This window comes from Maylandia zebra, linkage group LG10 (genome assembly GCF_041146795.1).
Source record: "Maylandia zebra isolate NMK-2024a linkage group LG10, Mzebra_GT3a, whole genome shotgun sequence".
Classification (NCBI taxonomy): Eukaryota; Metazoa; Chordata; class Actinopteri; order Cichliformes; family Cichlidae; genus Maylandia; species Maylandia zebra.
In genome coordinates, this window is record NC_135176.1 from 24194544 (window position 1) to 24221876 (window position 27333).

Consider the following 27333-nt stretch of genomic DNA (forward strand, 5'->3'; position numbering starts at 1 on the left):
CTCTGTTTCTTACATGTACCATATATGATCCCTCCTATGGTGTTTCCATACGACCCTTCAAAGTAACTTGATAAAATGTGGTGGGAAAATAAAAGTTCTCATGACAATGTCATGGTGCGCCTTGAACTCTGTCACCACTGTCCCTTAAGAAAATAAACACAGATATGACATTTATAGTTTCACAGTCACAAGATTTCCAAAAAACACTATTTTCCCTTGATTTGAACCACAGTGGTAGATTTATTTATTTTTTTTTAAATCCATATCTCCACAATTATGACCTGGAACAGCCTGGATACACAGAAAATTGTAGCACAATATTAAATAAATATATAAATAAACAGTGTACATTTTGAAATATATTATATTTTGTGTATTTCTGGAGCAGTTTGGGAAAAGAAAAAGGATTTAGGAAATTTTTTTGCTGCTATTTTTTTTTTTAAGTTAAATTTGACACGAACAGTATGTAAGAGTTCCGGGTATTTTGAGAAAATGAACACCACCTATAGTAAGAGTATCAAAAATAGTTGGATTTGCAGCTCGGAGGTGTTTAAATTAACGCTTTTACATCAGCACCGTTTGTGAGCTAAAAGGGGCTGTGCCTCTGTAAGCAACCGACGTCACCATAAATAGCTAAAGCTAGCCAGTGGTTCAGGGAGAAGAAGAAAAGAGCTGCAAGCGGAAGAAGTACCGGATTTTGTTTCCGACAGTATTCGGTCTATGGTCTTGGGTTATTATTATTGTTTTTTAAATATCTGTATTTTTAACACATTTTGAATTATGTCGACACCGGCAAGGAGACGGCTCATGCGAGATTTTAAAAGGTACCGTCCTCATCGTTTGGGTATCTCTGTGTAGCTTTAGCCCATGAAGCTGTCGGCAGCTAGCTTAGTGTTAGCTCCTGGTGCAAACAATGCTGTGCAGAAACCCAGGCAGGAGTTAATGTGAGACAGGCTCATCGGTTATGGTTTGTCTCGATATTTGATGGCTAATGAAGTAACCGAGACGCTAGGGGATCATTCAAACGCTGTTTGTGTTCTGCAGTGGGGGGAGGTTTTTGTACCGAGGGAATAACGTTTTCTTTTTTTATGGCTAGTTTTGTTTTTTTTTCTTTTTTTGGTGTGGGATCAGCTTCACTTGCAGAGGTTTATTGGTGACCGTTTGTCTTGGCTTAACTGGCCCCGATTAGAAGCTAAATGTCACAGGATTTATCCTATTAATACCCGCAGTCTGCAAGCTGTAGGTTTATATTGTGCTTTCAAGTAAGTCAATCAGTCGGCATGGTCATATTTCATCCTAGGGGTTGCAGGTTTTGCCAAGGTTTGTGGTCAGGGATTGCTCTATCTATATGTTTCTGATGCTTTATTTTAAATCCAGATATTTAATACACACAGTTAGTACGTGATGATACGATAACAAAAAGAATATGTTAAGGCTTCCTGGGGGAATAACACCTGGCAAGGGCCTGCTTGTAATACCTGCTATCCCCAATCTGTTGCCTCGCTCCATATGGCATCCAACTGTGTGTGCGTGAATAACAGACACACACACACCTGTCAGTGGAAAAAAGCTGCTGAGCTATTCTACTAAGAGCAGCCATTGAAGCAGAGGGGATAATGTGTCACTGTAACTGAACTCTGCTCTGCTAGTCCCCAGGTGGTAAATGGTGACACTGAGGCAAGGGAAACACAATTGCACATGCCCGAATCAGCATGTGTCCACGCCAGTGCTGGCTGATTGAATTCAGTCTTGCATGGTATTGCTTAACCTCAACTGTTTGACCTGTAAGTCAAAGTGTATGTATTCTTAAAAATAGGCCGCTACACTGTTGTGTGGGGTTTTAGCTCAGTAATTTCGGTGTAATAAGACGGTAAATAAATGCTGTGGTCCTTTCTTTTTGACTATATTCAGTATGGCTTAACCTTCTTTTCTTCGCCAGATACATTTTCAGAAATAATTTTAGTCCACGCTGCAGTGAGCTGTGGCATTTATTCTTGTACGTTGTTGTCTGCATTGCTGCCTTCATGAATGAAACTGGGCCGCTCGTGCTGGGCTGGAGCTGATAAACCACAAACTGCAGTTACTTTTACCGAAACACAGGAAGGAGAGAAGACTTCAGAGCTGACTCTGAATGTATACACACATCGTCAGAGCTAAAAAGAAAGAGAAACAGGGCATCTCTCTGCACTCTTAAAATAGTTTTATTGTTTAGTAGATACATTCTCTGTATGCTAATGAAATACTGAGTTTGTAGGGTATATTACTATGAGGAAGACTTATGATTATACGTGTAGTTACATTTTAGCGCATTTTAGCTTACTTTGTAGCATTAATGCAGCATTGTAAATCAGGTATTACCCTTTCATATAACACATGGATATTTTAAATAGTGTGTAAGCTCTGATTTCTATTAGAGAGCATTAAAACCTCTTTTGGCACATGTTATAACACTTTGTGTACCTTTTTTAAACCCAGGTGTTTGAATTTGCTAAACTGCATAATTCCCAGAAGGCTTTGTTTGAGATGAATGATTATCTTGACCACACTGTTTTTAGAATAATAAACAGTTTTATGAGGGATTGCAATTAAAGTCCTGCAACAATGCAGTGTCTGATATAAAGAGTCTAAAATGACAGTGACTAATGTCACATGAAACCAAGTTGTACTTTTTGTCTCTATTTAAAGAGAAAACATGTTGGATGTATTTCATGATATATAACTACAAAAAGATGATATGAATGTTTCTTATATAAGAGCAGTTTTCCTTTTCATAGGCATTGAGTCTGTTTCGCTAAATGCTTACTTTATTACTTATTTAATGCTTTCTATTGAGGAAAAGCCAAACCTCTCCCCCCAAAAATGTGTAACCCCAGTTTTGGGGTTTATGTGTCTGATTTACACAAGGAGGCTTTTAATTTGAAATTAATGGGCTAATTTCAGTTCAGGATTCAATCAAAGAAAGAGAATCAAAGAGGCTGGTATAGTAGGGATAAGAGGCTAGTCTTTTAAAATTTAAATCTTAATCGGGTATTTTCTGGCCTCAGCCATCGGTCTCTAGAGGTCAGAGAGCATGTTTTGGTCCACATATAGTTAAGGCAAATAATCCTGTTTTTATTTTTACATAATAGCTTAATATAATACTAACATAATAACTTGATACTAATATATTAAAATGCATTCCTAGTTTATTTTCTGACAATTCATGTCAAATTTACCACCACGCAGTCTCTTCATCAACAGTCCCGTACTTGCCCTAATCTTCCTTACTGCAGACTTGTGAGTAATCCCCACATTTCAAGTAAAATAAACTATCGGTCTATCCTAGAAGATGAACTCAGTGGAGCTTCCCTTTACCAGCAAAGAGTTCAGGGAGATTACTGTAAATGAGGTTAATTGCAGTGGGTCCGTCTACAGCAAGGGACTTAGACATGGATCTGCACTCACAGACGCACAAATCAGCCTACCTTGTTTTATAGCTATAAGCTCTTATTAAACCAGCTTTTAAACTGGGCCTGGAATTGTAGGCCTCAATAGCCTGTAGTGACTGCCGGACTTGGCCTATATAGATTTGGTGATTTGAAGCAAGACCTTTAATGTTGCACAATAATCTACCATGAGCTTCAGAAATCAGTTTGATAGCCAACACAGATTTTATTGAGGCCGCTGTCGGAAACTTCATTTAAATTGTTGACCCGCTGCCACACCTGTTTTGATTTGCTGACGCCTCTGTTGCTAGGCAGTTGCTGCTGTGGCATGTCGTTTGTCAGGCACGCCTGGGTAGTTTTATTTGTGGAGCCTCGACTAATTATTATTTTTAATTATGATTAATCCAGCTGTGGTTAATTTGGGTTAGCCGATAAATCATTTGGGTGCTGAACAGTCCAAAACAAATGTATATATGATCTCAAACCCTTTTTAGTTTCTTATTTTTACCTTCTCACTCTTTTACCTTCAAATTACAAGCGCTATCATGTGAAAAGCGATGGTTTCCAAATCTTTGACTGGCACTCATTTGACAATCTTTCACCTTTCATCGGATCAGATAGAGGTCTGTGTAGAGAAGATATAATATGAAACATTATGTTTGAAAACATAGCAGTTATTCCACCTTAACTTGTTAAAAAAACAACAACACTAAAGTGATTTCATTTAGAGCCCAGTCTGCCAGGCCGGGGTCTAGCTGCTGTGATACGAAGAAACATAAGTTTTATCAATTAGCCAGAATGTTTGGACATGTAGATGTGTCGGTTTTCATCACTTGTCTCCACATGGTTCCGCAACCAAACTTGCTGAATTATTTAGCAGTGTAGAGCGTCTATAGAGGAAATGTAAAGGTTATGGTTGGGATATGATTCGCAGTACTTTCATCAGCACATTGTGGAAGATGGTGGGAAAATATTACTTGTAGGATATTTTAATATGCTTAATTAAAACAAAGGTAGGTTTATTTTGTAGTACTACAGGCTTCCTATTACTGGGAAGGTCTGGGCCCAAGGTCACAGTAGAGGTGAAAAGGTCAAACACAGATGATAATACACAGATTTGAATCAGTACATTTTTTCTTTTTGCTATTGGCTACAAGCAGTTTTTAAATAGTTTCTCTCGTGTGTGTGTGTGTGTGTGTGTGTGTGTGTGTGTGTGTGTGTGTGTGTGTGTGTGTGTGTGTGTAACCTTTAATATAATGACGTGATGCCAAAAAAGGACTTTAAGCTTTTTTTCTTGCTGACCTTATATAAAACTTGCACATATGCTAAAACTGCTTACCCAATTTGCCTCCCTCTCAGAGCAGTGCTGTGGCTGAACGAATGAGGCTGAAACGGTTTCACACATATCAAACGACAGCCTGTACATTGTACAAGCAGTTGCCATGACATGTCAGATCCTCCTGTGTCTTACACAGTCGACATTTTAGATTTAGTTAGATCTCTAAAATTGGATTTGATGTCCTTGTTTTTGATTGGTCGTGTGTGCTAGTTTTGCTTCGTTAGTGCTCTTAGTGGGGGAAGCCTGGGTTGTCTTGTTGTGGTGATAACACAATCTGATGATGGCTGATGGTAGGGTAAGGGAAGCCAGATTAGGAAAAGAGATCCTGGATGTGTTGAGCTTACTTTGTAGTGTAGGCTCTTGGCTCCCGCTCGTTTCCTGCTTCGACGTTGTTCTGATAGCCCGTCGGTGCTACTCTGAAGTCATTTCAGGTGAAGGTCGACTTGATGGCTTAAGTGCTTTGCATTAACAACACCAGAGATTTGATGGTCACTGTGGATACAATACTGGTGCTGCAGTGCTTCAGATGAGCACTTATGTTCACTGACATGTGACAACAGGACTGTCATAGTGCTGTTGATCCTGCGAGCCTGGCTGTCTGTTGAAAGTCGTGTTGATACAGCAGTTCGTGTTTTGATTGCTAATTTTCCTGCAGTAAAGCTGTTAATTAAAACCATCACCCCTCCTCAGCTGTCTTTCCCACTTGCTTCTCTCCCTTTACATCTAAGGGGTTTTTCTTTTTGCCATCATTCTTTTTCATGTTTTTCTCCCCTTTATCTCCCCCCCCCCCTGCTTTTGCTCCTTTACTTCATGTCCCTGCCTCCCTTTCCACTGATTCAGGCTTTTTTGCTGTGTATGTCTTCTCGTCTCACCTCTTTTTCTTCACTCTAAAGTCTCTGTTTCTTTCTCTTTCTTGCCCAGACTTCAAGAAGATCCTCCTACCGGTGTGAGCGGAGCACCATCAGAGAACAACATCATGCTTTGGAACGCTGTTATTTTTGGGTGAGTCATTCTCTAAATCCGCCCTGCCGTCTTGACTGTGCCACTGCGATTGTGATGCGCAGATTCTGCAACCCACCCACCCCCACTGTGTTCTCGTCCACCACATCCTTCTGCTTTAAAAAGTGTTTCTGATTGCAGCCCTGATTGTTGCACAGAGCAGTCTGGAAAATCAGCATGTGGAGTCACAGCAAGTGTTCAGTGGAAGAGAGGGCTGGAAGACACTGTTAGAGATAAGAAAGTGTGTTAAGAATGAACCCGTATTAAAGAAGTAGCTTTTTGCATACTGGGTGTATCTCTGGTGGATAATTTGCTGTGCGTGTTTAAAAGAAGAGCGACTAGAGAAAAATCTACTCAGAAGTGATGTGAAATTTAAGTCGCAAGAATTAATAAAACATCAAATGCACAAGCAAATTGAATAGCTGAAAGTAACTAGAAATCCAACCAGGACCAAGGATGTGTAACAAAACCAAATTAGAAATACTCACATGGGTTTATAAAAATACACTCGATCGTAGTTGCTCACCTAAATCAAAGGGGAGGCTGCTACACATGTAAAGTATGAAGGCAGCTGTTTTAATTGGCCCCTCAACATGTTCTGTGTGAGCACGAAGAGCTTAGTAAATATGGACCCTGGTGTCTGCAGAGCTTCTACTCCTTGAAGGACAGACTGCAGTACTACTAGAGAGGGTCTTAATGGGGATTAGCAGTGGGGATATTTGGATTTTGGAAACATTTTAAATCTCTCTCTCTCTGCCTTCTGCAGGCCTGTGGGAACACCATTTGAAGATGGTAAGTTCTACATTTTGAGTCATCTAAAGTGCAGCCTCATGTTTATCTGAGTTCTAGATGTGGTTTAACTTTGCCTTGAACTCGTGATGTTGTTGTAGAGTCGGAGAACTCAGTCAATGTATTATTACTTTTCGGGCAGCATGTGTGTAGTGAAATGATTATGGGTTGCATGCTCAAATAATCAGTCTACCTGAGCACAAAATCCCACAATTATCGTGAGGATCGCCACACCTCTGAGTAGATAGCTTCTTTTTTTTTAAATTGTAAGTTAGAAATTATTACAAATTGAGTATCTGGAGTGGTTTAAGTGCCTGAAATGCATTTAAAATGACTTAAATTGAAAACAAATTGGTACTTTAATCGGTCATCATATTTTAATCATGTGATAACAACTAGACCTCTGAGAGTTAGGAACTGCTACAATTATTTTTAAGTAGAAAGGGGAACTGACATTTAATCCTTGAAAGTTGAAGAAGTTGTAGTCTAATTTTTTGTATAGGAGTCCCTTTGGCAAGTTATCACAGCTGCAGTAATTTCAACTGAACAATTATCAGGGGCTCAGTTTTGGTGGGCTGAAAACTCGCTGTATCCACGCACTGGCTCTATAAATATGAATAAAAGTACTTATTTTAACTATAGTATGATGTGAATTGAACAGAAGTTTGTAGGTCGGTGACGCAGCATCATAAAGTACGATTTTTACCCCTCGACCATAAAAGGCTGATGTGGTATTGTCGTCCCCCTGCCAGGCGGGCAGGCAGCGTTCATACAGTTTTCTACAAGCTTGGATTTAAAACTGTCCATTGCTACTTTTATAATAATTAACTTTCTAGCTTCTCTTTTCAGTCGAGCTGCTGATATTTATAGTAACATAATTCTTTCCCTCATTTTGTCTGACCCCCTCCATCCTTCACATCTGTATTCTCCTTGCAAAATTACTTACGTTCACCCCCCCTCCTCCTCCCCCCCCCCCCCCCCCCCCCCCCCTCGCGCTCCCTCTGTCTGTCATTTGTTCTGCCTCATACCCTCTCCGTCTATCTCTGCAGGAACATTTAAGCTTCTGATAGAGTTTTCTGAGGAGTACCCAAACAAGCCTCCCACGGTTCGGTTTGTCTCCAGAATGTTTCACCCAAATGGTAAGTGGGCTAGCAGCTGAAATGCCCTCAATTATCAGTGGTGCAGCACCCATGTTCACTGAAGCTTACAAAGTGTTCTGACCTTCAAGCAACTAAGCTAGTCTAGTGAATAAAATGACAGTGTGGGGTCATTTCTGAACACATTATAGTTGATACAGAAATACTTTTTTGTAATGGCTCTATTTGTGTGTATTATATCTATACTATATCCTTTATCTGTTACAGATCATCTAAAATGTTACTTTTTCAGTCGGGTTTATATAAAATTGTGCTAAAAAACAAATTGTAGGAATAAAAATTTAAATTATTTACATAATCATTGCCTTTTATTTCTTTAAAAACATCTTTGTTACAATATATATAATATAAAAATAGATTTTAAAATTTCAGGTATGTTTATGTGATCTATGTGTTGAAGTATACTAGAATAAGTGTTCAACATAACACGTTTTGGCTGCCAGGTCAGTAGATCAGACTTTTACTGGCTATTTTAATTACCTTCTACACTAAATCTATAAGAATGTTGCACAAACTATGAGTAGATTTATATTTTACAGTGTAACATCATCCCTGTCTATAGGCTGCAGGTATATCTCATAGAAGGAGAGTGGACAGCCTAGTTTAAAGACTGAGGACTTTATCTGCATCTAGCTTTTATTGTAGCAGGTAGAAAGGCGTCAGGAAAGCTGAAAGAAAGAACAGTAAATGGCATCAGGGCGGCCTCCACATTAACCTTATGCCAAATGAGTCACATGCTGAACCAGTGAGCTAATCCAGCCAGATAAACCAGCACCCCTATGCTTCAGTTTTAAACCCAATCTAAAAAAATTGTAGGTTTTTGTAGATGATTGTGTAATATTGAATATATTTTGTGCAAATAAACACACATCAAGACTTCTGTAGCTATTAAATGAAACCCTACAGTGTTAATATATATATATATATATTTTCTTTTAAAGAGTTAAAAAAAATGTCCAGGAGCAAAAATGAACCACTGCAACTTTCCACTAGGTTTATACCAGCGGCCCAATTCCTCTGTTTAAAAATGAAATTGTAAGAATGTTTAACTTTTTTACATTTTTACTCAGAATAAATATCCAACTCTTGCTAAACATGTTGTAAATTTGTCAATTTTCCTTTTTAATGGTTTGTTATTTTATTCAGTTTCTGGTGGTAGACCCAGTCTTCCAGATCTCGCAGTCTCAATAAACATGCATCAGAGCCTAAAATGTATTTTCACACATTTTTATGAACTATAATAACCTTGGTGGATGCCGGCATTGTGATGAGTTATGTACGTAATATGTTAGACTTATTTATGGCTTTGTTTCATTTTTAAGTTTTCAGTTTGCAGTGCTACAATAAGAACAAGCACCAGATTACAATGTACTTCACCAGTAATGTAAAGAAACTGTCTTGATGATTTAAATTCAATTTAAATGTTTAATTTTAAAAAGTGTCATGTATTTATTAAAGGGACGGCGCACATTAATGTCTATATTTAATCTGTAGCCTCTGGCAGGTCAAACAAAAACAGTACAATGAGAAAACAAGGGGCAACAAATAAATATGAAAGCATACAGCATTAAATATAACGCACATTAGCATAAAATGAATGGTCACGGATACATTCCTCATTAGCTTTAGTTGTAAATGTGTTGCTGATCTTTTTCTCTGCATGTCAGTTTACGCAGATGGCAGTATATGTTTAGACATACTTCAGAATCGCTGGAGCCCCACATACGATGTGTCGTCCATACTCACCTCCATCCAGGTTGGTCGTGTTTCACTCCCTTTTCATACATTTTAATTCACGGTGAAGCATGATGATTCTATACAGGGACATCCGAAGTATCTCTCCTGGTTATTTAATCTTCAGGATGTCAACATTTTCATCATTAGTCTTCCTTTTTTTCTCTCTCGCAGTCATTGCTGGACGAGCCAAACCCCAACAGCCCAGCCAACAGTCAGGCCGCACAGCTCTATCAGGAAAACAAGAGAGAGTACGAGAAGAGGGTGACGGCCATCGTGGAGCAGAGCTGGGTGGATGTCTGAGCTCCTCTTGTTCTCTGCTCTTCTCTCCATCACCCACTCTTCACCATCCAAGTACTTCAGTCTCTCATTTTTACCTCATCGAGAAAAAAAATCAAGAAAAAAGAAAACACAGCAACTATATCAGAAGAACTTAAGTGCCACACTGGGGGGGGGGGGGCGCAAGAACAACCAAACCAGAATGGACATTACCTTGCTTGCCAATGCATTTTAGGGAAACAGGAGAGGGGAAATCAATCTTGTATTTGTTCCCTGTCTTTACTTTTATTTTATTTTTTTATTGCATGATGTGACATAAGTTATTGCTAACAGAATTTGTAATATATCTCTGGTTGGAATGATGCTGTTTGTGTTTCACAGACTCCTTCCCATCCCCCCTCTTTTTTTTCTTTTTTTTTTTGTATCCACAACTTGGCTAAGAAAGGGGCACATCAATGACTGAATCATTATTTTGAAAGTCGTGGGAAAAGCCAAAATCGGTAGCATCATCACCATCATCGTCATCTTTGAAGTCGACAGCAGATTCAGCTGATAAAGAGCAGTCCCTGATCTCTTCCAGCATATCTCTGTTTATTTTAAGAGATGCTGTAGGTTTGGGCTCGCAGACGTCACAGGCTGCAGCAGTGCCAAGTCTCCCTTGCACTGATGAATCATGACTGGCAATCTCTGAGCTTTTCTTTTAATCATTTCTGCTCGCGGGTAGAAGAAGGTTGTTTGAGAGGGTTATGAGAAAGTGAATATTAACACGGAAAACTTGGACTGAGGCTCTGCAGTCCCCGACAGTTTCATTCTTTGGTATATTAGAAACCGCATATAATGCTATAATCAAAATATATGTAGGGCCTGATGGCCCTTAGCCAGCGAGTTCAGATGTGGGTGGTGTCGCTGTATCATTCGATGTGGGGGGGATGGGGACAGAATTGGCATTGCTGGAGGTACTCTGCTTCTACATCGTGTGTTTCTTTAGTCTGCTTTTTTCTATTTATTGAACCTTTTTACTGTTTGCAGTCAAACTGTTCTCCTCTTGGTTTTCTCATTTAGTTTGTCAAAGAAAGTAAATGACTTCTGAATGCTTTGTCGCCTGTGACATGTGTCAGCCTGAACACAGTCGGTGCTTTTGTTCTTTCTCTTAAAAATGACACAGCTGACATCTGAATTAGCAAATAAGCAGAGAATGAAAGCTTCATACGGTTTTTTTTCCCTATAATTTTTGGGCACTTTATAAGAGAATTGATTGGATAAGAACAAACTGCTGCAAAGATCATAAAGCCTGTTCTAAGAGTGTGATGTCAACTGTTTTCCTAAGGGCTCAAGTTGTTTTCATTCCTGCTTTTTGCCCACCGTTTTATTTGCTCTTATTTCCCCCATTTAAAAACGCCATCCCTCGAGTGTAAATTACTCACTTAACCTGCCCGACTCCGGCTAAGTAATCAGTCATCATAAACCAGAATTCCTCTTTTCCTTGATAATAAAGGTTATATTGTGGCTTGTGACTTATCTCACCCAATAAGCAGAAGGGATATGTTATAAAAAACAATTTTGTGAAATAAACATAATGTATACTTAACGATATGCTGTATAAACATAATAAAAAAAACACATTTTTCAGACTTTGACACAGGTTCTGGTCATTTATTCATCCATCTGGTTCCTTGTGCGCTTTACCAGGCTGGGTTAATTCCAGGTGACACAGGTAACCTGGACCCACAGGGTTAACGCGAAGAGACCGACAGCCGGTCTCATAATTAACTATAGGGTGGAACTATTACACAGAGTATTGTAGTTTTTCATATTGTCATGTAACTTGGTTAAAGCAAGATATTGCAACATTTCTGGCATGTTTGCTGAGCCTCTGTCTTTACGCTGCTCGTACCAAAATCAATGTGAGCTTCATCAAAACTTGAGATTAGTACTGCAGTGATTGATTGATAAGATGTACAGTTATTTTTTTTTTTTTTTGGCCTGTCCCGTTTGGCTCTTTTGCCATCAGAATTGTTGTCTAAAGGCAAAGAAAGATGCCCAATGGATTTATTTTACCAAACTGACCATCCCAGCCTTGCCGTAATGGTCCATTTGATTCACCTTTTATTGTTTATTTTATTTTCACTTACTGAATACGGGACAGACTTGACTGGGGGAAAGAAGGGGAGAAAGAAAGAGGGAAAGAGAAACAGCTGAGAAGAGGGACAGGGGAGAAGGGCAAAAGACAAAAACCAACAGAACGGGCAGAGAAAAAAAATGCATATATCAATCACCTGGATCACCTGCTGAGAAAGAAAAAAGAAAGCAAGCAGAAGAGAACAAGAGTAATAGAATAAACAACATCACAATGATATATGGGAATATGACAGTAAATACTAAATATTAAACATTATTGTGCAGCACATAAGATCAACAGAACACAGTGTGCTTTGAGGTAGGAGCCAAAAAGGGTGTAGTTTGTGGGTGTGATCACCCGTGTGTACACCTGTGAGCATGGACGCGCTTGTTTTTTGTTTTTTTAAAAGGTTCCTTCATGTAATAATCTGCTAGAGGGTGTGGGGGGGCCACAGCCCCGTCCTCCAGGGCGTGAAGCAGGTGTGGAGGAGATCAAAACTCCAGACATCCAGAGGCCCCCAGAACACAAGAGACCAAGGAAGACCAACAGAGGGGCAGCTGCGCCACTGTCCCGGAAAGAGCTGAGGAGAGTCCCAGATGAGGGCTCACTCAGCAGCCGCGGAGCAGAAGCCAGGGGGAGTTGCAGTGACGCGCCCGTGAGCTCCGCCGGCAGCCAGCTGCGCCTGAGTGACCGAGCCCCAGGCCGAGAGGCCGGGGACACCCCACCTCCGAAGTGGCCCGAGCGAGCCCCAGGCTCCAGGCCCCGATAAGCGGCCGCCAAGGAGTGAGCCGGTGTGTACCTGGACGCCCATCCCCGGACACAAAGAACCACCAACGCACCGATGTCTGAGGGGGTCCGCCACTGGCAGGGGAAGTGGTGGTAGGGGGAGATAGGCCTCCAAACCTTGGAGGGCCTGAGATGTCCCCAGAGAGGTGGCGCCTGACACCCAACCTGACATATAGACACAGACATACAGGCACACACAGACACAAACATCCATTCCCACCCTCATGCTCTCATATGCACTCACTCCACACTCAACCAACGTGGAGACAGACATAAAGAGACGTTGTACACACGATCACACTCCCCAAGCGTACTCTACAAACCGGGTCTAGGTGCCCCCGCCCCTGGAGGGGGGAACTGCACCCAGACCCAGGTGGTGTTTCCCTTTTCCCTGCGGTGGGGGGAGGCAGACCCCAGATGTACAGTTATTAATGAGCAATAGTAAATATTGCCAAAACCTAAATCCATTCATTGTATTTGTGTGGCATATTAAATCAGATTTTATTAAATGCAAAAATGAATCACAAGTACAGTAATGTCCCAAAATGTTAATGTTAAGTCACTAAACCGTGGCTTAAGATGAAATAGTCTTTTGGGAAGCTCTCATATATTAGAACTAAAAAACAGTTCTCACAGTATTGAATCTGTGGGATGAAGTCAGTTTGGTGAGTGCATGTCTGCGTGTTTAACTTTGCTTGTGAATCACTTGGTATGCGTGTCTGTAAGCCTTTAAAGGAGAATGTGGTGGTTGTAATGAAGAGAAGCAATTATATCAGCATTCTCAGAACTGAGGCTTGCCCTGTGCTTTTGCAAAGCTTCCTGCTGAAGAAAACAGACGTTCTGACGGTGCACATGTTAATAATTAATGTTAATAATAATTGAGTGTTCAGCCTCACAGCCCCAGGTCAGCTGCTCAAGAGTTTTACTGACCTATATTTTCACTGGTCTGCAAAAAAGCTTTAATTTTCATATTTTGAAACATATTGATTAAATTGTTTTAATGTATTCAGAGAAATCTGCAAAATAATGTTGCTAAAGCCTTCAAGTAAATATGGTCTAGTGCACCCTTTAGAGTCACCCCTGCTTGCTGCAGGTATTGCTGCCATGTAAAATAAGACAGCTGCCAACACACCGTGCCAGAGTAAGTTAACAGCTTTCATGTTAACCTCTGTAGCTTTACTTTTAACTAAAGTTCACTTTTCTACATGTCGGAGCTCGTTGAACCGACATAGTTATAAGTAGCAGTATTTGTATTTTATTGCCGTATATGATTAACTATGGAGTGGCTCCATAATGTAGTCAAAAACAATGTGACCAGGAGGAGGCACAGACCTAGACAGCAATGACCACACAAAAATGATAAAACAAGTTCTTTATTGTGCTTCAGACAAGAACACCAGTGTCATCTTTAGTTTGAAGCTACATTTAAAAAACACATTTTTAAAAAAATTAAAAAAGTAAAACTGTGATTGAAATAGTCGAGCAGTGGGGCTCACAAACTCCCGCAGACACCGCTGCTGTTTGTGCACAAATAAAAAAGGCTGAAAGTCTGAAAAGGCCAGTTTTTTGGCTCAAAATAAAAATGTCTTGATGTCTGAACTCCTCACAAAGGGTTAGGGTTAGGTAAGGTAAGGGTTAAAAACACCAGGATTGTAAAACTATTTAAAAAAAATAAAAATAGTCTGACGTGATAAAAGCTGAATCCAGTCTGTGTTGATCCAGCATGACTGGTCCGGTCATCGACCCTGTGACGGAGCAGAGAGATCCATGAACAAAGACTGTCATTATAGCTGTATGTATATGCTGCGTGTGTGTGTTCACAGACATACCTGTTGCTTCTTAACAATCTCATCTCTCGTCTTGAAGACCGGTGCGTCCTCCACTACGATGCCTTCAGCCATTTCCTTCACTTTTTCCAGCAGCTCTGTGCTATACCTGCCATCAATTATGAGACATAACACTTCATTAAACCAGAATTCATCCGTGTGCTTTATATTCTTCTGTAAGGATATAGTGCACTGGGAAAATAACATCACTGAACAACAGAAAACTATAATACTGGTAAGAGAAGAATTGTTTATTCTTCGATAAAGTTAACAGATGTGAATGGTTTCTTCACCTCCTACACATTTCCCTTCATATAAATGAAATTTAGTCCTGCTTCTGATTCACCTTTGAGTGCAAACTTATGGATGAAAAAATAGTGATACCCTTTTATCTGGCATTTTTGCATGATTGCACCCTATACCAATTCCGAGGATTAATGTCTTTTAGAAGGTGTAATCACAGAAGACATCCAATATGCACTTCAACAGCCAGCGCTGCTCCTCGAGCGCCCTCAAACTCACTGAAATGAAAATCCAATTTTGTGGGTTTATTGCTGTCCAAAAGCTAATACCAGTCGCAGACCCCAGTGGCTGCAATTACAGATTACTACAATGACAAGTCGATCTGTTAAGTTGTTTGGTGTGTAACAAAAAATACAGATTTTGTTTTAAATAACTGGAAAAACAAAAAACAGTTTCTGTCTAAGAGTCCAAATCATTCATATCAAGTCAGGCATGCATTTCATAATCACAGTATATCACAAATGTCAGTAAATCAATCTAGTCAGCCGGGAAGAAGAAACCTGCTTTGTTGCAAAAGAAAGTGACATGTGCACTGGAGAGGCAACAAAAAGACAGCCCACCCTAGTTCTGCTTTTTGCTAACATCCATGTAATTGCTAGTAGAGTGAGGCAGAACCATGAAGCCCATTCACATTGCACAGGTAGTGTAGCTTCTCTGGGATTGCACATCCATACTTGCTGTTGCAAGGTTAGCTATATCTGCCCGCACACGCTTAACACGAGTTTGGAGAGTGGGTTACCCAGACCTGACTACTACCAGACCTTTTGAATCAAGAAACCACTTATCATTTTAAATAGTTTTTCACAACACTGCAACCAGTCAGAGGAGATTTTTAAGGGCAGATTTTCCCCTCAACTTTGGCCAAGTGCTTGGGGTTAGAGGATCGCTAAATCGTAGGGTTTCAATTTCTTATGTGGCAGAATTTTTACCATATACACCATATATAAAAACATAAGATGCCACCACAAACAGTAACAAAAATAGATTAAATTGAAAACAAGGCCTGTAACTTTATAAAGAGACCCACTTGATAACCAAAGACTGTTTTTCCAGTGAAGAAAGACTGGATGTTGTCCAGTAGCCGGCACAAACATCTGATATACTGATATCAATGCAATATTGCATTTGATATTTCCATTATACATACATTATATTTTTTCCCTGAACCACAATTTTTAGGGCCATTTAAAAAATGTATAACCACATAATTTATCCAGCAGGATATCTTCACAAATCTTTACAAACTCAGCATCGTCTGCAGCAAATGTAGCAGAGTAGCATTGCAGCTTATGCAGACGACTCCAGTGCTGCAGGGGGCAGCACCGAGCCCACCAGCGGAAAATAAACCTCACTATAAACAATAAACTCTGAATATAAATAGTTTGGGGTAAGTAAGCAGCAGGAACAACAACAACAACAATAATAATAATAAGTAAGTAAGTAAATACTAAATCTAAAATTAAACTAATAACAATTTCAGAGAAAAGAGAACACTGGTTGTTACCCTTTAGCAACCCTTTAGTTTGTTTAATAAGGAAGACTAAACTTAAAAACAGTGGTTAGTCATCCCGGGCTGAGGGAGCTGTGGAGCGGCTGTCTTAGAAAAAGTGTCCGTCAGCAGGCTTTAATTAGAGGCATGAAAGCACGCTGTGTTTACCCACCGGCAGCCGAGGAAGACGTTGTTGGCCCACACCATTGAGAGGGAGAGCAGGTGGTCCAGCTGCGAGTCTTCAAAGTCATTCAAGTTCCGCAGGATGAACTCCCGCCTGGGCTCCCAGTGCTTGTCGCTCTCCCAGTAGCCTCTGTAGTTCTCCACCTGCTCGGCCACAGCTCGGTTTTGCTGGATAAAATCCTGAACGTCCAGGGAAGACATCTTGCTCTCCCTCGGCCAAGACAACAAAAGCGACTTCCTGTCCTTTCAAGCGGGTCTTTGAAGTCGTCTTACAGCCCTGCTTGTTTTCCACAGCGCCACGCAGTGGTGGAGCAGAGCGGTGGTTTACAGCCAAACGTGAACAGCAACTCTCAATATTTCATATGCAGTGTGCTTCAGAGATACTATGAAGTGCCATAATTAAGAAATAATGTATCAAATAATTAATAAATTAACATATAAATTCATTTTATTTAAAAATCAATAATATTATTTTACTATCTAATTGATTATTTTATGGTTCATGAATTTATTGTGTCAGCCTCACCCATTAAAGTCGGGGAGTGGGGTTAAAGCCGATATAGTTAAACCCACTGTTTTGGTGTGGAGTTGTTTCTTTCAGTGGGTGTTTCTCAGTGACAAGTACACAGAGTTTGTACTTGCACACTTGTTACTTCCCACTTGGCAAGTAGGGCAGAAGACAGAGCTTACAGTGCGCCAGCAGCATAACTGATGACATCAGGTGCTTAGTATTTACAATGAAAAAAAAAAGGAGATGTAATTACCTGTGGTTTTTAAAAAAAAATATTTATACAGTTTTATAACCACTCCGTCAAGTTGCTCAGCTATAAAAGGCAACTAGTTTTGTTCAAAATGCTTTCTGGGATACCTGACTGCACACATCACTAATAATTCTGTGATGACGCATCAAACAATTATCTGGTATCGATCTATCTTCACTGGCTATGCAAGTAACAGCAAACGAACCAGAATTTTTTTAAATTGTGAATTTAATTGAATTTTTGTCATTATTTATTTCAAATTTAAATTTGTTATCAATGCATTTAATTAATTGTTTAATTTTGTATTTATTTATTGCATTCTGGGACTCTTGGCCCCCCACAGTCAGGCAGTAATGGACAGTAATTATTATTCCTCTCAGATAATCTAGAGAGCTTTCTCTTACATTTATATCTCATGTCTCAATTTCTGCATTTATTTATCTATTCCAGATTTTTTTGTAATTAAGTAAATATATAATAAACTATACTGTAACAACTAAAACCAACAAGCGCAAAAAGAGAATTTAACATGGCTTAGTAAATGTAGCCTTGCCATGTACACACATTTAAAAAACATTATATTATATTATAAATTTAAAAAAGTTTTTTTCAACGTTATTTTCTTACTTTTTAAAAACTGAAACAGCGTCATTACGATTCTATTGGTTTTAATATTGCTTTAAGAAATGTTCAAACTTATCTTTGGTACTTCAATCTACAACATAACACCCCATCTTAGCTCAGAAAATGACTGTCTTCTGACTATTACTTGTTTTTAATTTTATTTTATTTTTAAAAAAATATTGAATATTTCATTTATTGAAAGACTCCACCCAGGGACTGCAGATATAAATGAGATTTTTTTGTTAAATTTGTTGGAAAAATATTTTAATTTTTTTTTTGTTAAAGCACATAATAAGTTAGCATTTATTAAAGTATTATTTTGAAAAAATCAGAACATTTACTGAGGTCTGAGTGTAGTGTGATTAAAAGAATTCACTTACATGGCAGGAATGCTTTTGATCGCATTTCTTCTAATCGTCTGACTAATCAAAGCAGATGAGATCACTTCAAGGATAAGTCTGTGTTCCGTGTTAAGTGGTAATTCCTGGACCCTGACACTGATTCGCATGAATGAAACGAAGCCATCCGTAATGTTAATTGAATCCGTGTTTTTGCTTTTTACGTGCAGCAGTCTCAAAATTTAAGGAGAGCCACTCACCGCCTTTAACGGCTGCCAAGAAGCCACATTAGCTGACTGTAGACTGTAGTTGGGCCAACACAGCTTTAGGCTTCCCGGGGCTTCTCCCCCCCTCCTTCTGTGCCGTCTTTCCATGTTTGAAATTCACGGAGCAGGTAGTGTGTCAGTGAAATGTTTGCACCACATGCTCGCTCACTCACTTTCATGTTTTTTTTTTCCTTCTTACTTGAGTGAAATCTCTATGCACTTGACCAGCCTGCCAGGAATGATCAGAGAGAAACACTGGACCTCCAGTCTATGGAAAGGAGCTTATGGACAGTCATTCAAGCTCACAGATATACTCAAACACACACACAGGGACACACACAGGCAGGCTCCATTTCCCTCTGTCTGCACAGATATGTGCGCTGCATAAGCCTACAAGAGTCTTCCATCCTTATGACGCTCTCACTCGCACACAGCAGAGGATTTGGGGCTTGTTTTGACATGAAGTCATTGATATGCAGAGGGATTCCAGGGAAAGGCAAGCCAACATGAATTCAGAGGGACAGACAGACAAGCACACTGCTCAGTCGCTGCGTTTCAGAGCACAGCGAAATCCATCTAATAACAGTGAGATTAAAGGGTCTAGTCCGAGTAGCTTTATGCTCTGCATGGTAATAAATAATCAATAGACTTGAAATGTGGCTTAAGGGCTGCAAAAATGACCACAAAGAAGAGTTGCAAGTTGGAATTGATTGAGAAGATAAACAGTGAAAAGTGAAAAATGATACATTTGTTTTCCATTATTGTTGTTATGTAATTTTATAAGGCTGAATGCAATAGGCAGGCAAATATTTATAGAAGACACGCACACCAAGCGTATCCGGTTATGTAAACATCTAAAGCATATGAGATTTGTCTCGTAGGAACGCCGGAGAGACACAATCTAGAGGGACTAACAGGCCAAGCAGGTTGGAACAAAACTCAGACGTGCAAACATGAAATAACGTCTGTGCAGAACCAGACAGGATTTTATTTAATGTGACGGAAACACTGATGAGAAGCTGAAAAAAGATGTGGGGAAGAAGAAGAAGATATATGGAGTCATCTTTATGTGAAGGTAAGGACCTTGTGAAGTGCAGTGAACACTATAGGCACTTAGCAAAGGCCAGGCTGCTCTTTGCAGTCGTTTCACTTGTGCGTGACTGCTCAGTTAACCCCAATTTAATGGAGGTCAAATCATCAAGCAGCGTGCCAGGATTTATTTTTTAGCCTGATTTTTTTTGGTGTGTCTCTCAAGGTTAGCGCCACATATAAAAGATATATCTGAGCAACCAAAAATAACAATAAAGAAACACAACTCTGTGATGAATGAGTCAAGCTGTTGCACTGGCTGTGTTTATTGGCTTTATTTGCTGAATAACTAAGTTGAAAATGATTTCTGACAGTCCCCTTATTTGCCTTTTAAACGCCCAGATGTTTTATCTTCACCTCGTTTCCAGTGGAGCCTTGAACATTGCAATTCTATTTCCACGCAGTGTCAGTTTACTTCAAGTGGTTGCAAAGCTTCATCTTGACAGGCTGCATTCTCCTGCTGCTCCGAACTGAGTGTTTCACGCACCATCACAAAAGAACACGGAGGCATGAGCAAACTCCAAAGGAACACGGTGCTGTCTTAATCTTCCATCTGCCTGCTAAGTTTGCAACACAAAAACACACAATCTCTGCGCACTGAGGATTGATGTTTCCTCATAAATGCACATGTATAATGTACGCATCTGAACACCTATATTAAATACTGAGTGTAGCCTCTTCAGATGTACCTCAGACGAGTCCTATAGACAAGAAAACTCACAAGTACATGCAGATCCACTTTCACCTCCTCTCCAATTCCCACAGAAAAACCATCGGCGGCACTCCAGGGCATGTTATATTTCTGGGTCCCTTCCAAGTCATACAAGTCACCACTTTATTGAGTGAACTAACCCATTAAGTTTATGGCTTCACTCTTCCCCTCTCGGCTTGAAATATACACTGATGCTGAAATAATACACTGTTCCAGCCAGCACTGGCAGACAGCCGTTTTTGATGAGTCACCTAATGTATGCTTACTCAGGAGAACGCTGTAATTGGGGAAAGACAGACAACAGGTAAGCCTTTCAGCCAGAGACCTGGGGGTGCGCCAGTGAGGAAGAATTAACCCTCTCCGTAAAGTGTCAGTGGATTTACACCTCATGGGGAAGTTTGTTCAATCTTTATTAACATAGCAAAAGTTAAACCTTCAGAAACTGCACGCAGTCGAGTGAGTTATCATAAGGAGGCCAATACTGATCTATTGAATTTCATGCCTTAACTCACGATTCGCCAAGGAAGGTGCTCGAAAACAAAAGCAGCATCTGTGACAGCAAATACCAACAAACATCATGTGTTTCTGCTCAAATGACATGAATCCCTTCGATAAACACTGAAATTACCTTTTGCCCATCTGGAAAGCCATGGAGGCCACTGTTTACTGTCTGCTGTTATTTTAACTCAAATGTTGATGTTTCCTGAATCATCTTCTTGTCCAACTTCATCAGGTACATCTGCTCTGCTTGCTGCTTGTTAACACTTGTCTCAGTATATATGTATATATATATATATATATATATATATATATATATATATATATATATATATATATATATATATATATGTGTGTGTGTGTGTGTATATATGTATATATGTGTGTGTGTCTGTGTGTGTGTGTGTGTGTGTGTGTGTGTGTGTGTGTGTAGGCGACCATCTGCCTATATATATAGGAGGTTTCTTCCTGTTAAAAGGGAGTTTTTCCTTCCCACTGTCGCCAAAGTGCTTGCTCATAGGGAGTCATATGATTGTTGGGTTTTTTTCTGGATGTATTATTGTAGGGTCTACCTTACCTTGAGGCAACTGCTGTTGTGATTTGGCACTGCATAAATAAAATTGATGTGAAAATAAATGAATATAAAAAATAATAAATATATAAATGAGCCACATTTATACAACTCCAAGTAGATGAGAGAACAACTTCTATAATGTTAAAATTTGACTTAAATGAAGATTATGACATTTAAACTCACTGAAAAAGGGTTTTATTTTTTGAGGAGGAATGTCAGAATTAGGCTCCACTTGACATTGCATTGACTTTAGTTTCCCACACACGACGGGTGCTTTGAACATTTTAGGCTCGGGACCCGAGAGATGCAGTCTGTCACCCTGGGACCCCGACTAATTAAAAAGTAGTGCTCTTGACATGTAGTGATGCTGGAACAGTAGAGCCTGCTAGCTATTTCAGGTCCTGAATCCTGACCTAGTGTTTTAAAATTAAAGAAAGAAAATTCAGGGTGCATACAAATCTATTGGCCTAATTGCAGTTGACATGGATACCGGGGCCGTGATAGTGTGCATGTCTGTAATATGTGTACACAAGCACTCTGCGGTAACACAAACCCACAGCTGCTTTCTGAGGAGCATTGTCATCTTCAGTATTCACATATTGATCTTATTTTCCGTAATATGTGGTTATGAAAATCAAATGCAACCTATGTCATGGAAAAATAGCGTAATGTTGGCTGATGCTGTGTGTGTGTGTGCTGTTATTGTTTGTTGTAACTGTGGTAGGTGGATGATAATCAGCGACTTTACCAGCAAGCTGCACAGACATATTTTGTTAAAGACTTTTACCCATAAAAAAACACAAAAGATGAGAATCTGAGATTCTTTGTTTTTGCCGACTTTGTGCTTTTGGAAACGACTCTGCAGCTGTCACTGTTTTTAATTAAATAAGCGTAAGTTATGAAAAGTGACAGTACATTTGTTTTTTTCCGTGGCATTGAGTCTGTACAGATAATGGACAACAGGACAGCTCCCAAAATAACTGTCACTGTTGCACCGATCACTGTATAAATGCTTCATGTCATACCACATAAACCTCTAACCCAAATTCCCAAAAAGCTGTGACGCTCTGTAAAGTAGAAATAAAAACAGAATCTCAGAAATCCATATTTTATTCAAAGTGTAACACAGAAAACATATTTCTATGTTTCTGGAGAATCTGGGTAACAACTTATTATAATGACACACCATTAAGCACTATTCATTGGTAAGTGCTTAATTCACCATTTATAAAGCATGTAGTTTCTAAATACAGTTTATTATTGATAACCTGATGTATAACATGTTCATTATATAATTTATCATGTCTAACAATCATCAACCTGTTAGTAGTTGTTATATTTTGTGTAACCTTATCTATTTATGCCTTATAAAGCATTTATAAATGAAAATGAAAGTAGATGAATGGTAAATGGCCTGTATTTGTACAGAGCTTTACTAGTCCCTAAGGACCCCAAAGTGCTTCACACAACCAGTCATCCACCCATTCACACACACATTCACACACAGGTGATGGCAAGCTACATTGTAGCCACAGCCACCCTGGGGCGCACTGACAGAGGCGATAAGATAGACTTGTTTGAGTCTAAGATAGCTTAGACTCAAACAAGTCTAAGCTATCTTCAAAAGTGAAAAATGACACAGACGAAGCACAAAGAGATACACAACATACAAATATTTATTGGCAGATGCAAACATAATGCACCTGAGGTTTGCAGAATATTGAAATGTTGGGTAGGACCAGAGCCTGAGTTTGTAAGAGGGGTTTAAGAGAGAAAGACACACTGAGCAATACTACCACAGGGTAGTTTAAATTCTTCATTTAAAATAAAATAAGAATAAGGTGTTCACAAAATAATAGTGACTATTTCACAGAACGGTAACCATCATAATTAGAGTGCTCCTCATCTTAAACTGATAATCCAGGAACATGTCTCTGGGATTTCCTGAGGCTCAAATTTCCTCTTGTTTGTAGCCTGTTAGCTAGCTTTAGTCAGATAAGTCAGCGTAAAGTCCGGTTCACTCCGAAGTAGTCAGGGTGTCTGGTCCTGTGCTTTAACACAGGTAAACTCAGCTGAAATGAAAGAAGTTGTGGATCATCTCCTCCTCTGGTACACTGAAAGCTCTGAGCAGCTCCTCGGGGTAAAGAGGTGATCTGGTTAAGAGGTGGTTCTCCCTCGTCAAAGAGAAGGCCGAATCAATCGGCTTTTGCCATGTCAAAATCCCCAGCCTGCAAAACAAAGATGTTACTGCATCAAGTTAATAAATCCCAATATTTAACAGTCATGGTGAACATAAGATCAGAACTGCTACGACACTATTTCAGCTTTTTCTACATTTGTCAGCTTTACTACAATATGTAATTATTTCCTGCATATAAAGGTTATTTAAAAGTAAAAGTGTAAGAGGATAAGCAATACTATATGTAAGAATATTAATCTGTTTCTGCCTGTATTAGCAGCAGGTCCACGTTCTGTAAACCTACTATACAACTAGCTGTATTTTGTTTAACGTGGAGGACTCAAATGCAACACACGCAGGGTGATTCTTCAACAAAAGCCAAGCCTTTTCTGTGGCTGATGAAAAGTCCTAAGTAAAATACAGAATTCCAGCAAAACCAGAACAGAAGAATGTGAGGCGCAAATCCATTCCGAAGACTTCAGACGGTTGCTTTTGCGCTCTTGTTGTTTTGAAACAAGTGAACTGGTTAAACCTCCTTTCTGAAACAGAGAACGACCAAAAATTCACAAAACGTAACTGTTTCATTCAATACGATACAAAATGTGGGACTGAGCACCTAAACTCATCATGGTACAGAAGTGACGTTAAAGGATCATTGTCCCATAGACTTCACTCCCTGGTGTTAATTGAAAAGTAATTGCCAGTTTAAATGATTGTCACACTGGCTTTACTTTTTGGGGCCAAGAATTTTTATCCTTCTTTTATGCTGTCTATGATGTGGTCCAAAGTGGGGTGCTTTGAAAGAAGGCAACTACTTTTAACCAAAATCTTTTTCTAAACCTACCTGATTGATTTTAACAACCCCTCTGAGTTCCAAACGGTGGATTTTAACAGTGGAAAATGTTAATTTGGGGCACAAATCAGTACAAATTGGACCCATGAGAATAAAAGCTGTTCTGGCACATGAAAATAAAGGTGGGAAACTCATGTGCTAGAAGACCAAAAAACTGGGGAAGCTGAGTGCAGTAACACTAGTCAATAGATGGTGAGACTGTGGTAATTTTAGGGGAGTTTAGATAAACATTTTGCTATAATGTGGTAAAAAGTAAGCCTTCAAATGTATCCCTGAAGCATACTTAAGCAGAATGAAATAAAGAACTGGGCCTCCTGTAAGTGCCCTGTGTTTTTAATTTAGTTTTGAGGAGAAAGTATTTGCCCATAAAGATCTAATGAATCCAAGAGATGGAAATCATGTTAAAGCAAATTTACTAACCAATAATTTTAAAACACGGTACATAAATGTAAGAACAGGTTTACAAGCCTCACTAGGAGCTTGATACCAAACCCTGGAAAAGACTTACTTAAAATGACTGCCAACATTATTAAAGTTAATAATTACAACTGTGCTTTCAGAGGGACTGCCACCAAAAAGTCTATTGTCAAAGTCTGAAATGATTTTGATGGCTAATACTGCAATCTACAACTAAAAGAATGCTTCTGAAAAGGTTGTAAGACAGTGAATTTAAAAAAGAAAAAAATAAATTGTAAAATTAACATGTGACTCAAACTGGCAGAGTACAGCAGGAAGAATATATACTTTATAAACCGAATAAATGGGCACATCTGTTCAAATCCTGGTGTTTGTGCACCTTAAGGGCCACTCAGGTTAGTAGCGTACGCACAAAATTAAAACTTCACTGCATTTGTGTCGTATGTGATTTACATTTTAGTCAGTAAATGTCACAATCAGCTGATCAGCTGTAAAATATTGTTAAGCAATAGCTAGCTATCAGCAAAACTATATAACATTATTAAAAATATTAGCCTAGCTTTAGCGTTTAGCAATTCAATTAGCATTACGTCCCATTACTGATCTTCTACACAAATGATTGTTTGTTTGATTGCTTTTTATTCTTGCGTTTTTGTTACTGGTTGTTTATTTTTGCATGTATTTATTTTTATACCTTTCCTTTTGTTAATTGTTGATAACTCTGAACAATTTCTCTAGTTGGTAAAGCAAATTTTTAAGAAATCTTCTGTCATGAACGGGCTGCGTTCAGGCAGGAATTGGACTCAAATGCAAACTCACTAAAGCAAAATGTGAACTCAAAATACAGTTTTGTTGCTGGGAACACAGGGAGCAATACAAAACTAAACTGGGAAAATCTACGAATATGAACTCCTGGGGAAACACAGGGAGAGACACGCAGCCATGAGGGAGGACGCAACAGAGAACTGAGGGAGACGCTGACCTAAATTCACAGAGGAATAACAAGGAAGTGAGAACACACTAGGAACACAGCTGACACTAATAACCATAACGTGACAGGGGAGACTGGACTGAACAGAATGAACACGAAAACGTGGGACCTTCACAATAAAACAGGAAACATGATGTGGGAGTGGAGGAGAGGCAGACGAGGGAGCGAGGGAACACGCTGGGGAAACATGGAAAAAATAGAAAAAAACATGAAGGGAACCACGGCACAAGAACTCACACCACAATATAAACACAGACACATAGAGAGACACAGAGGGCAGAGACACAAGGGCGAATCCAATAAACTAAACTGAACAACCTAGGAACCGCAGAATAAATAATGAACTAACAAAATACAAAAACACAAGAAAACTAAGAACGCTGGGTAAAAATGACCAGGACCATGACATCTTCTTCTGTTTTTTCATATATACACTTAATGGCCACTTCATTAGACACACCTAGTCTATTGCTTGTTAATGCAAAAATCTAGTGAGCCAATCACATGGCAGCAACTCAGTCTGCAGAAGTTCAAAATGAGCATCAAAATGCAAAGAAAGGTGATTTAAGTGACTTGGTAAAAAGTCCCATGGTTGCTGATGGTACGCAGGTCTAAGTAATTCAATACCTGCACAGTCATTTTTAGGGCTTACTTAAAATGGGATGGCCAGACTGCTTCAGGCTGAATAGGAAAGCAACAGTAACTGAAATGACTGCTTGTTACAACCAACATATGCAGAAGAGCATATCTAGAAGTGCAACACATAAAACCTTGAAGCAGATGTGCTCCATACAGCAGACCACACCTGGCACCACTCCTGTCAAGAACAGGAAACTGAAGCTACAGTTTTCACAGGTTCACCAATACAGGACTTCTTGGTCTGATGAGTCTCGATTTCTGCTGCAACATTCAGATAGCAGAGTCAGAATTTATTGTAAACAAAATGAAAGAAAAATCTTCTGGTGTAAGGGTGTGGGAAATATTTTCTTGGTACATTTTGGCATCATTGAAACCCCACAGCTTACCCGAATATTGTTGTTGACCTGGCGACAGTGTACACATCTTCTGATTGTTGCTTCAGCATGATAAGGTACCAACAAAGTTCAAATAATCTCAAACTGGTTTCTTCAATATGACAGTGAGCACTGATTTGTACTCAAATGACCTCCAGAGTCACATGATCTGAATCCAATATAGCACTTTTGAGATTTGGTAGAATGGGAGATTCATATCATGGATGTATAGCTGACAAATCTGCAGCAGCTGTGTGATGCTGTCATGTCAGTGTGGTCCAAAATAACTGAGAAATTCTTCCAACTTGTTGTTGAATCTGTGCCACATAGAATTTTAGCAGCTCTGAAGGCAAAAGTGAGTCGAATGCAGTATTAGCAAGATGTAATATAGTGGCTAGTGAATGTATATAATGTGCGTAGTTGAGGTTTTGTGGTACCTTCGCTGTACTTAAATGTTATATAATATAGTATGAGATACTTGGAGTCAACTACATTTCCAAATGTAATCTACCTTTTTATCCACCTGCTTGCATTTGACAGCGATAACATTTCCTTTTTCAGCTTTTTATTCTGCTATTGCTGCTCTTACT

At 39.3% G+C, this 27333-nt stretch overlaps 2 protein-coding genes across 2 annotated transcripts; one reads left to right on the forward strand and one right to left on the reverse strand.

The window, feature by feature from the left end:
* The first annotated feature begins 631 nt into the window (after positions 1 to 631).
* On the forward strand, positions 632 to 11359 carry ube2b (ubiquitin-conjugating enzyme E2B (RAD6 homolog)). The gene is made up of 6 exons (XM_004561761.3): positions 632 to 824; positions 5686 to 5766; positions 6530 to 6555; positions 7602 to 7691; positions 9377 to 9465; positions 9618 to 11359. The coding sequence occupies exons 1-6, from the start codon at positions 781 to 783 to the stop codon at positions 9744 to 9746; spliced, it is 459 nt and encodes a 152-aa protein (XP_004561818.1). The 5' UTR covers positions 632 to 780; the 3' UTR covers positions 9747 to 11359.
* A 2625-nt stretch (positions 11360 to 13984) lies between these two features.
* cdkn2aipnl (CDKN2A interacting protein N-terminal like) lies at positions 13985 to 16668 on the reverse strand. Its single transcript, XM_004561762.3, has 3 exons — positions 16418 to 16668; positions 14457 to 14562; positions 13985 to 14372 (listed from the first exon to the last, which is right to left on the reverse strand). The coding sequence occupies exons 1-3, from the start codon at positions 16627 to 16629 to the stop codon at positions 14364 to 14366; spliced, it is 327 nt and encodes a 108-aa protein (XP_004561819.1). The 5' UTR covers positions 16630 to 16668; the 3' UTR covers positions 13985 to 14363.
* Between the last annotated feature and the right edge of the window lie 10665 nt (positions 16669 to 27333).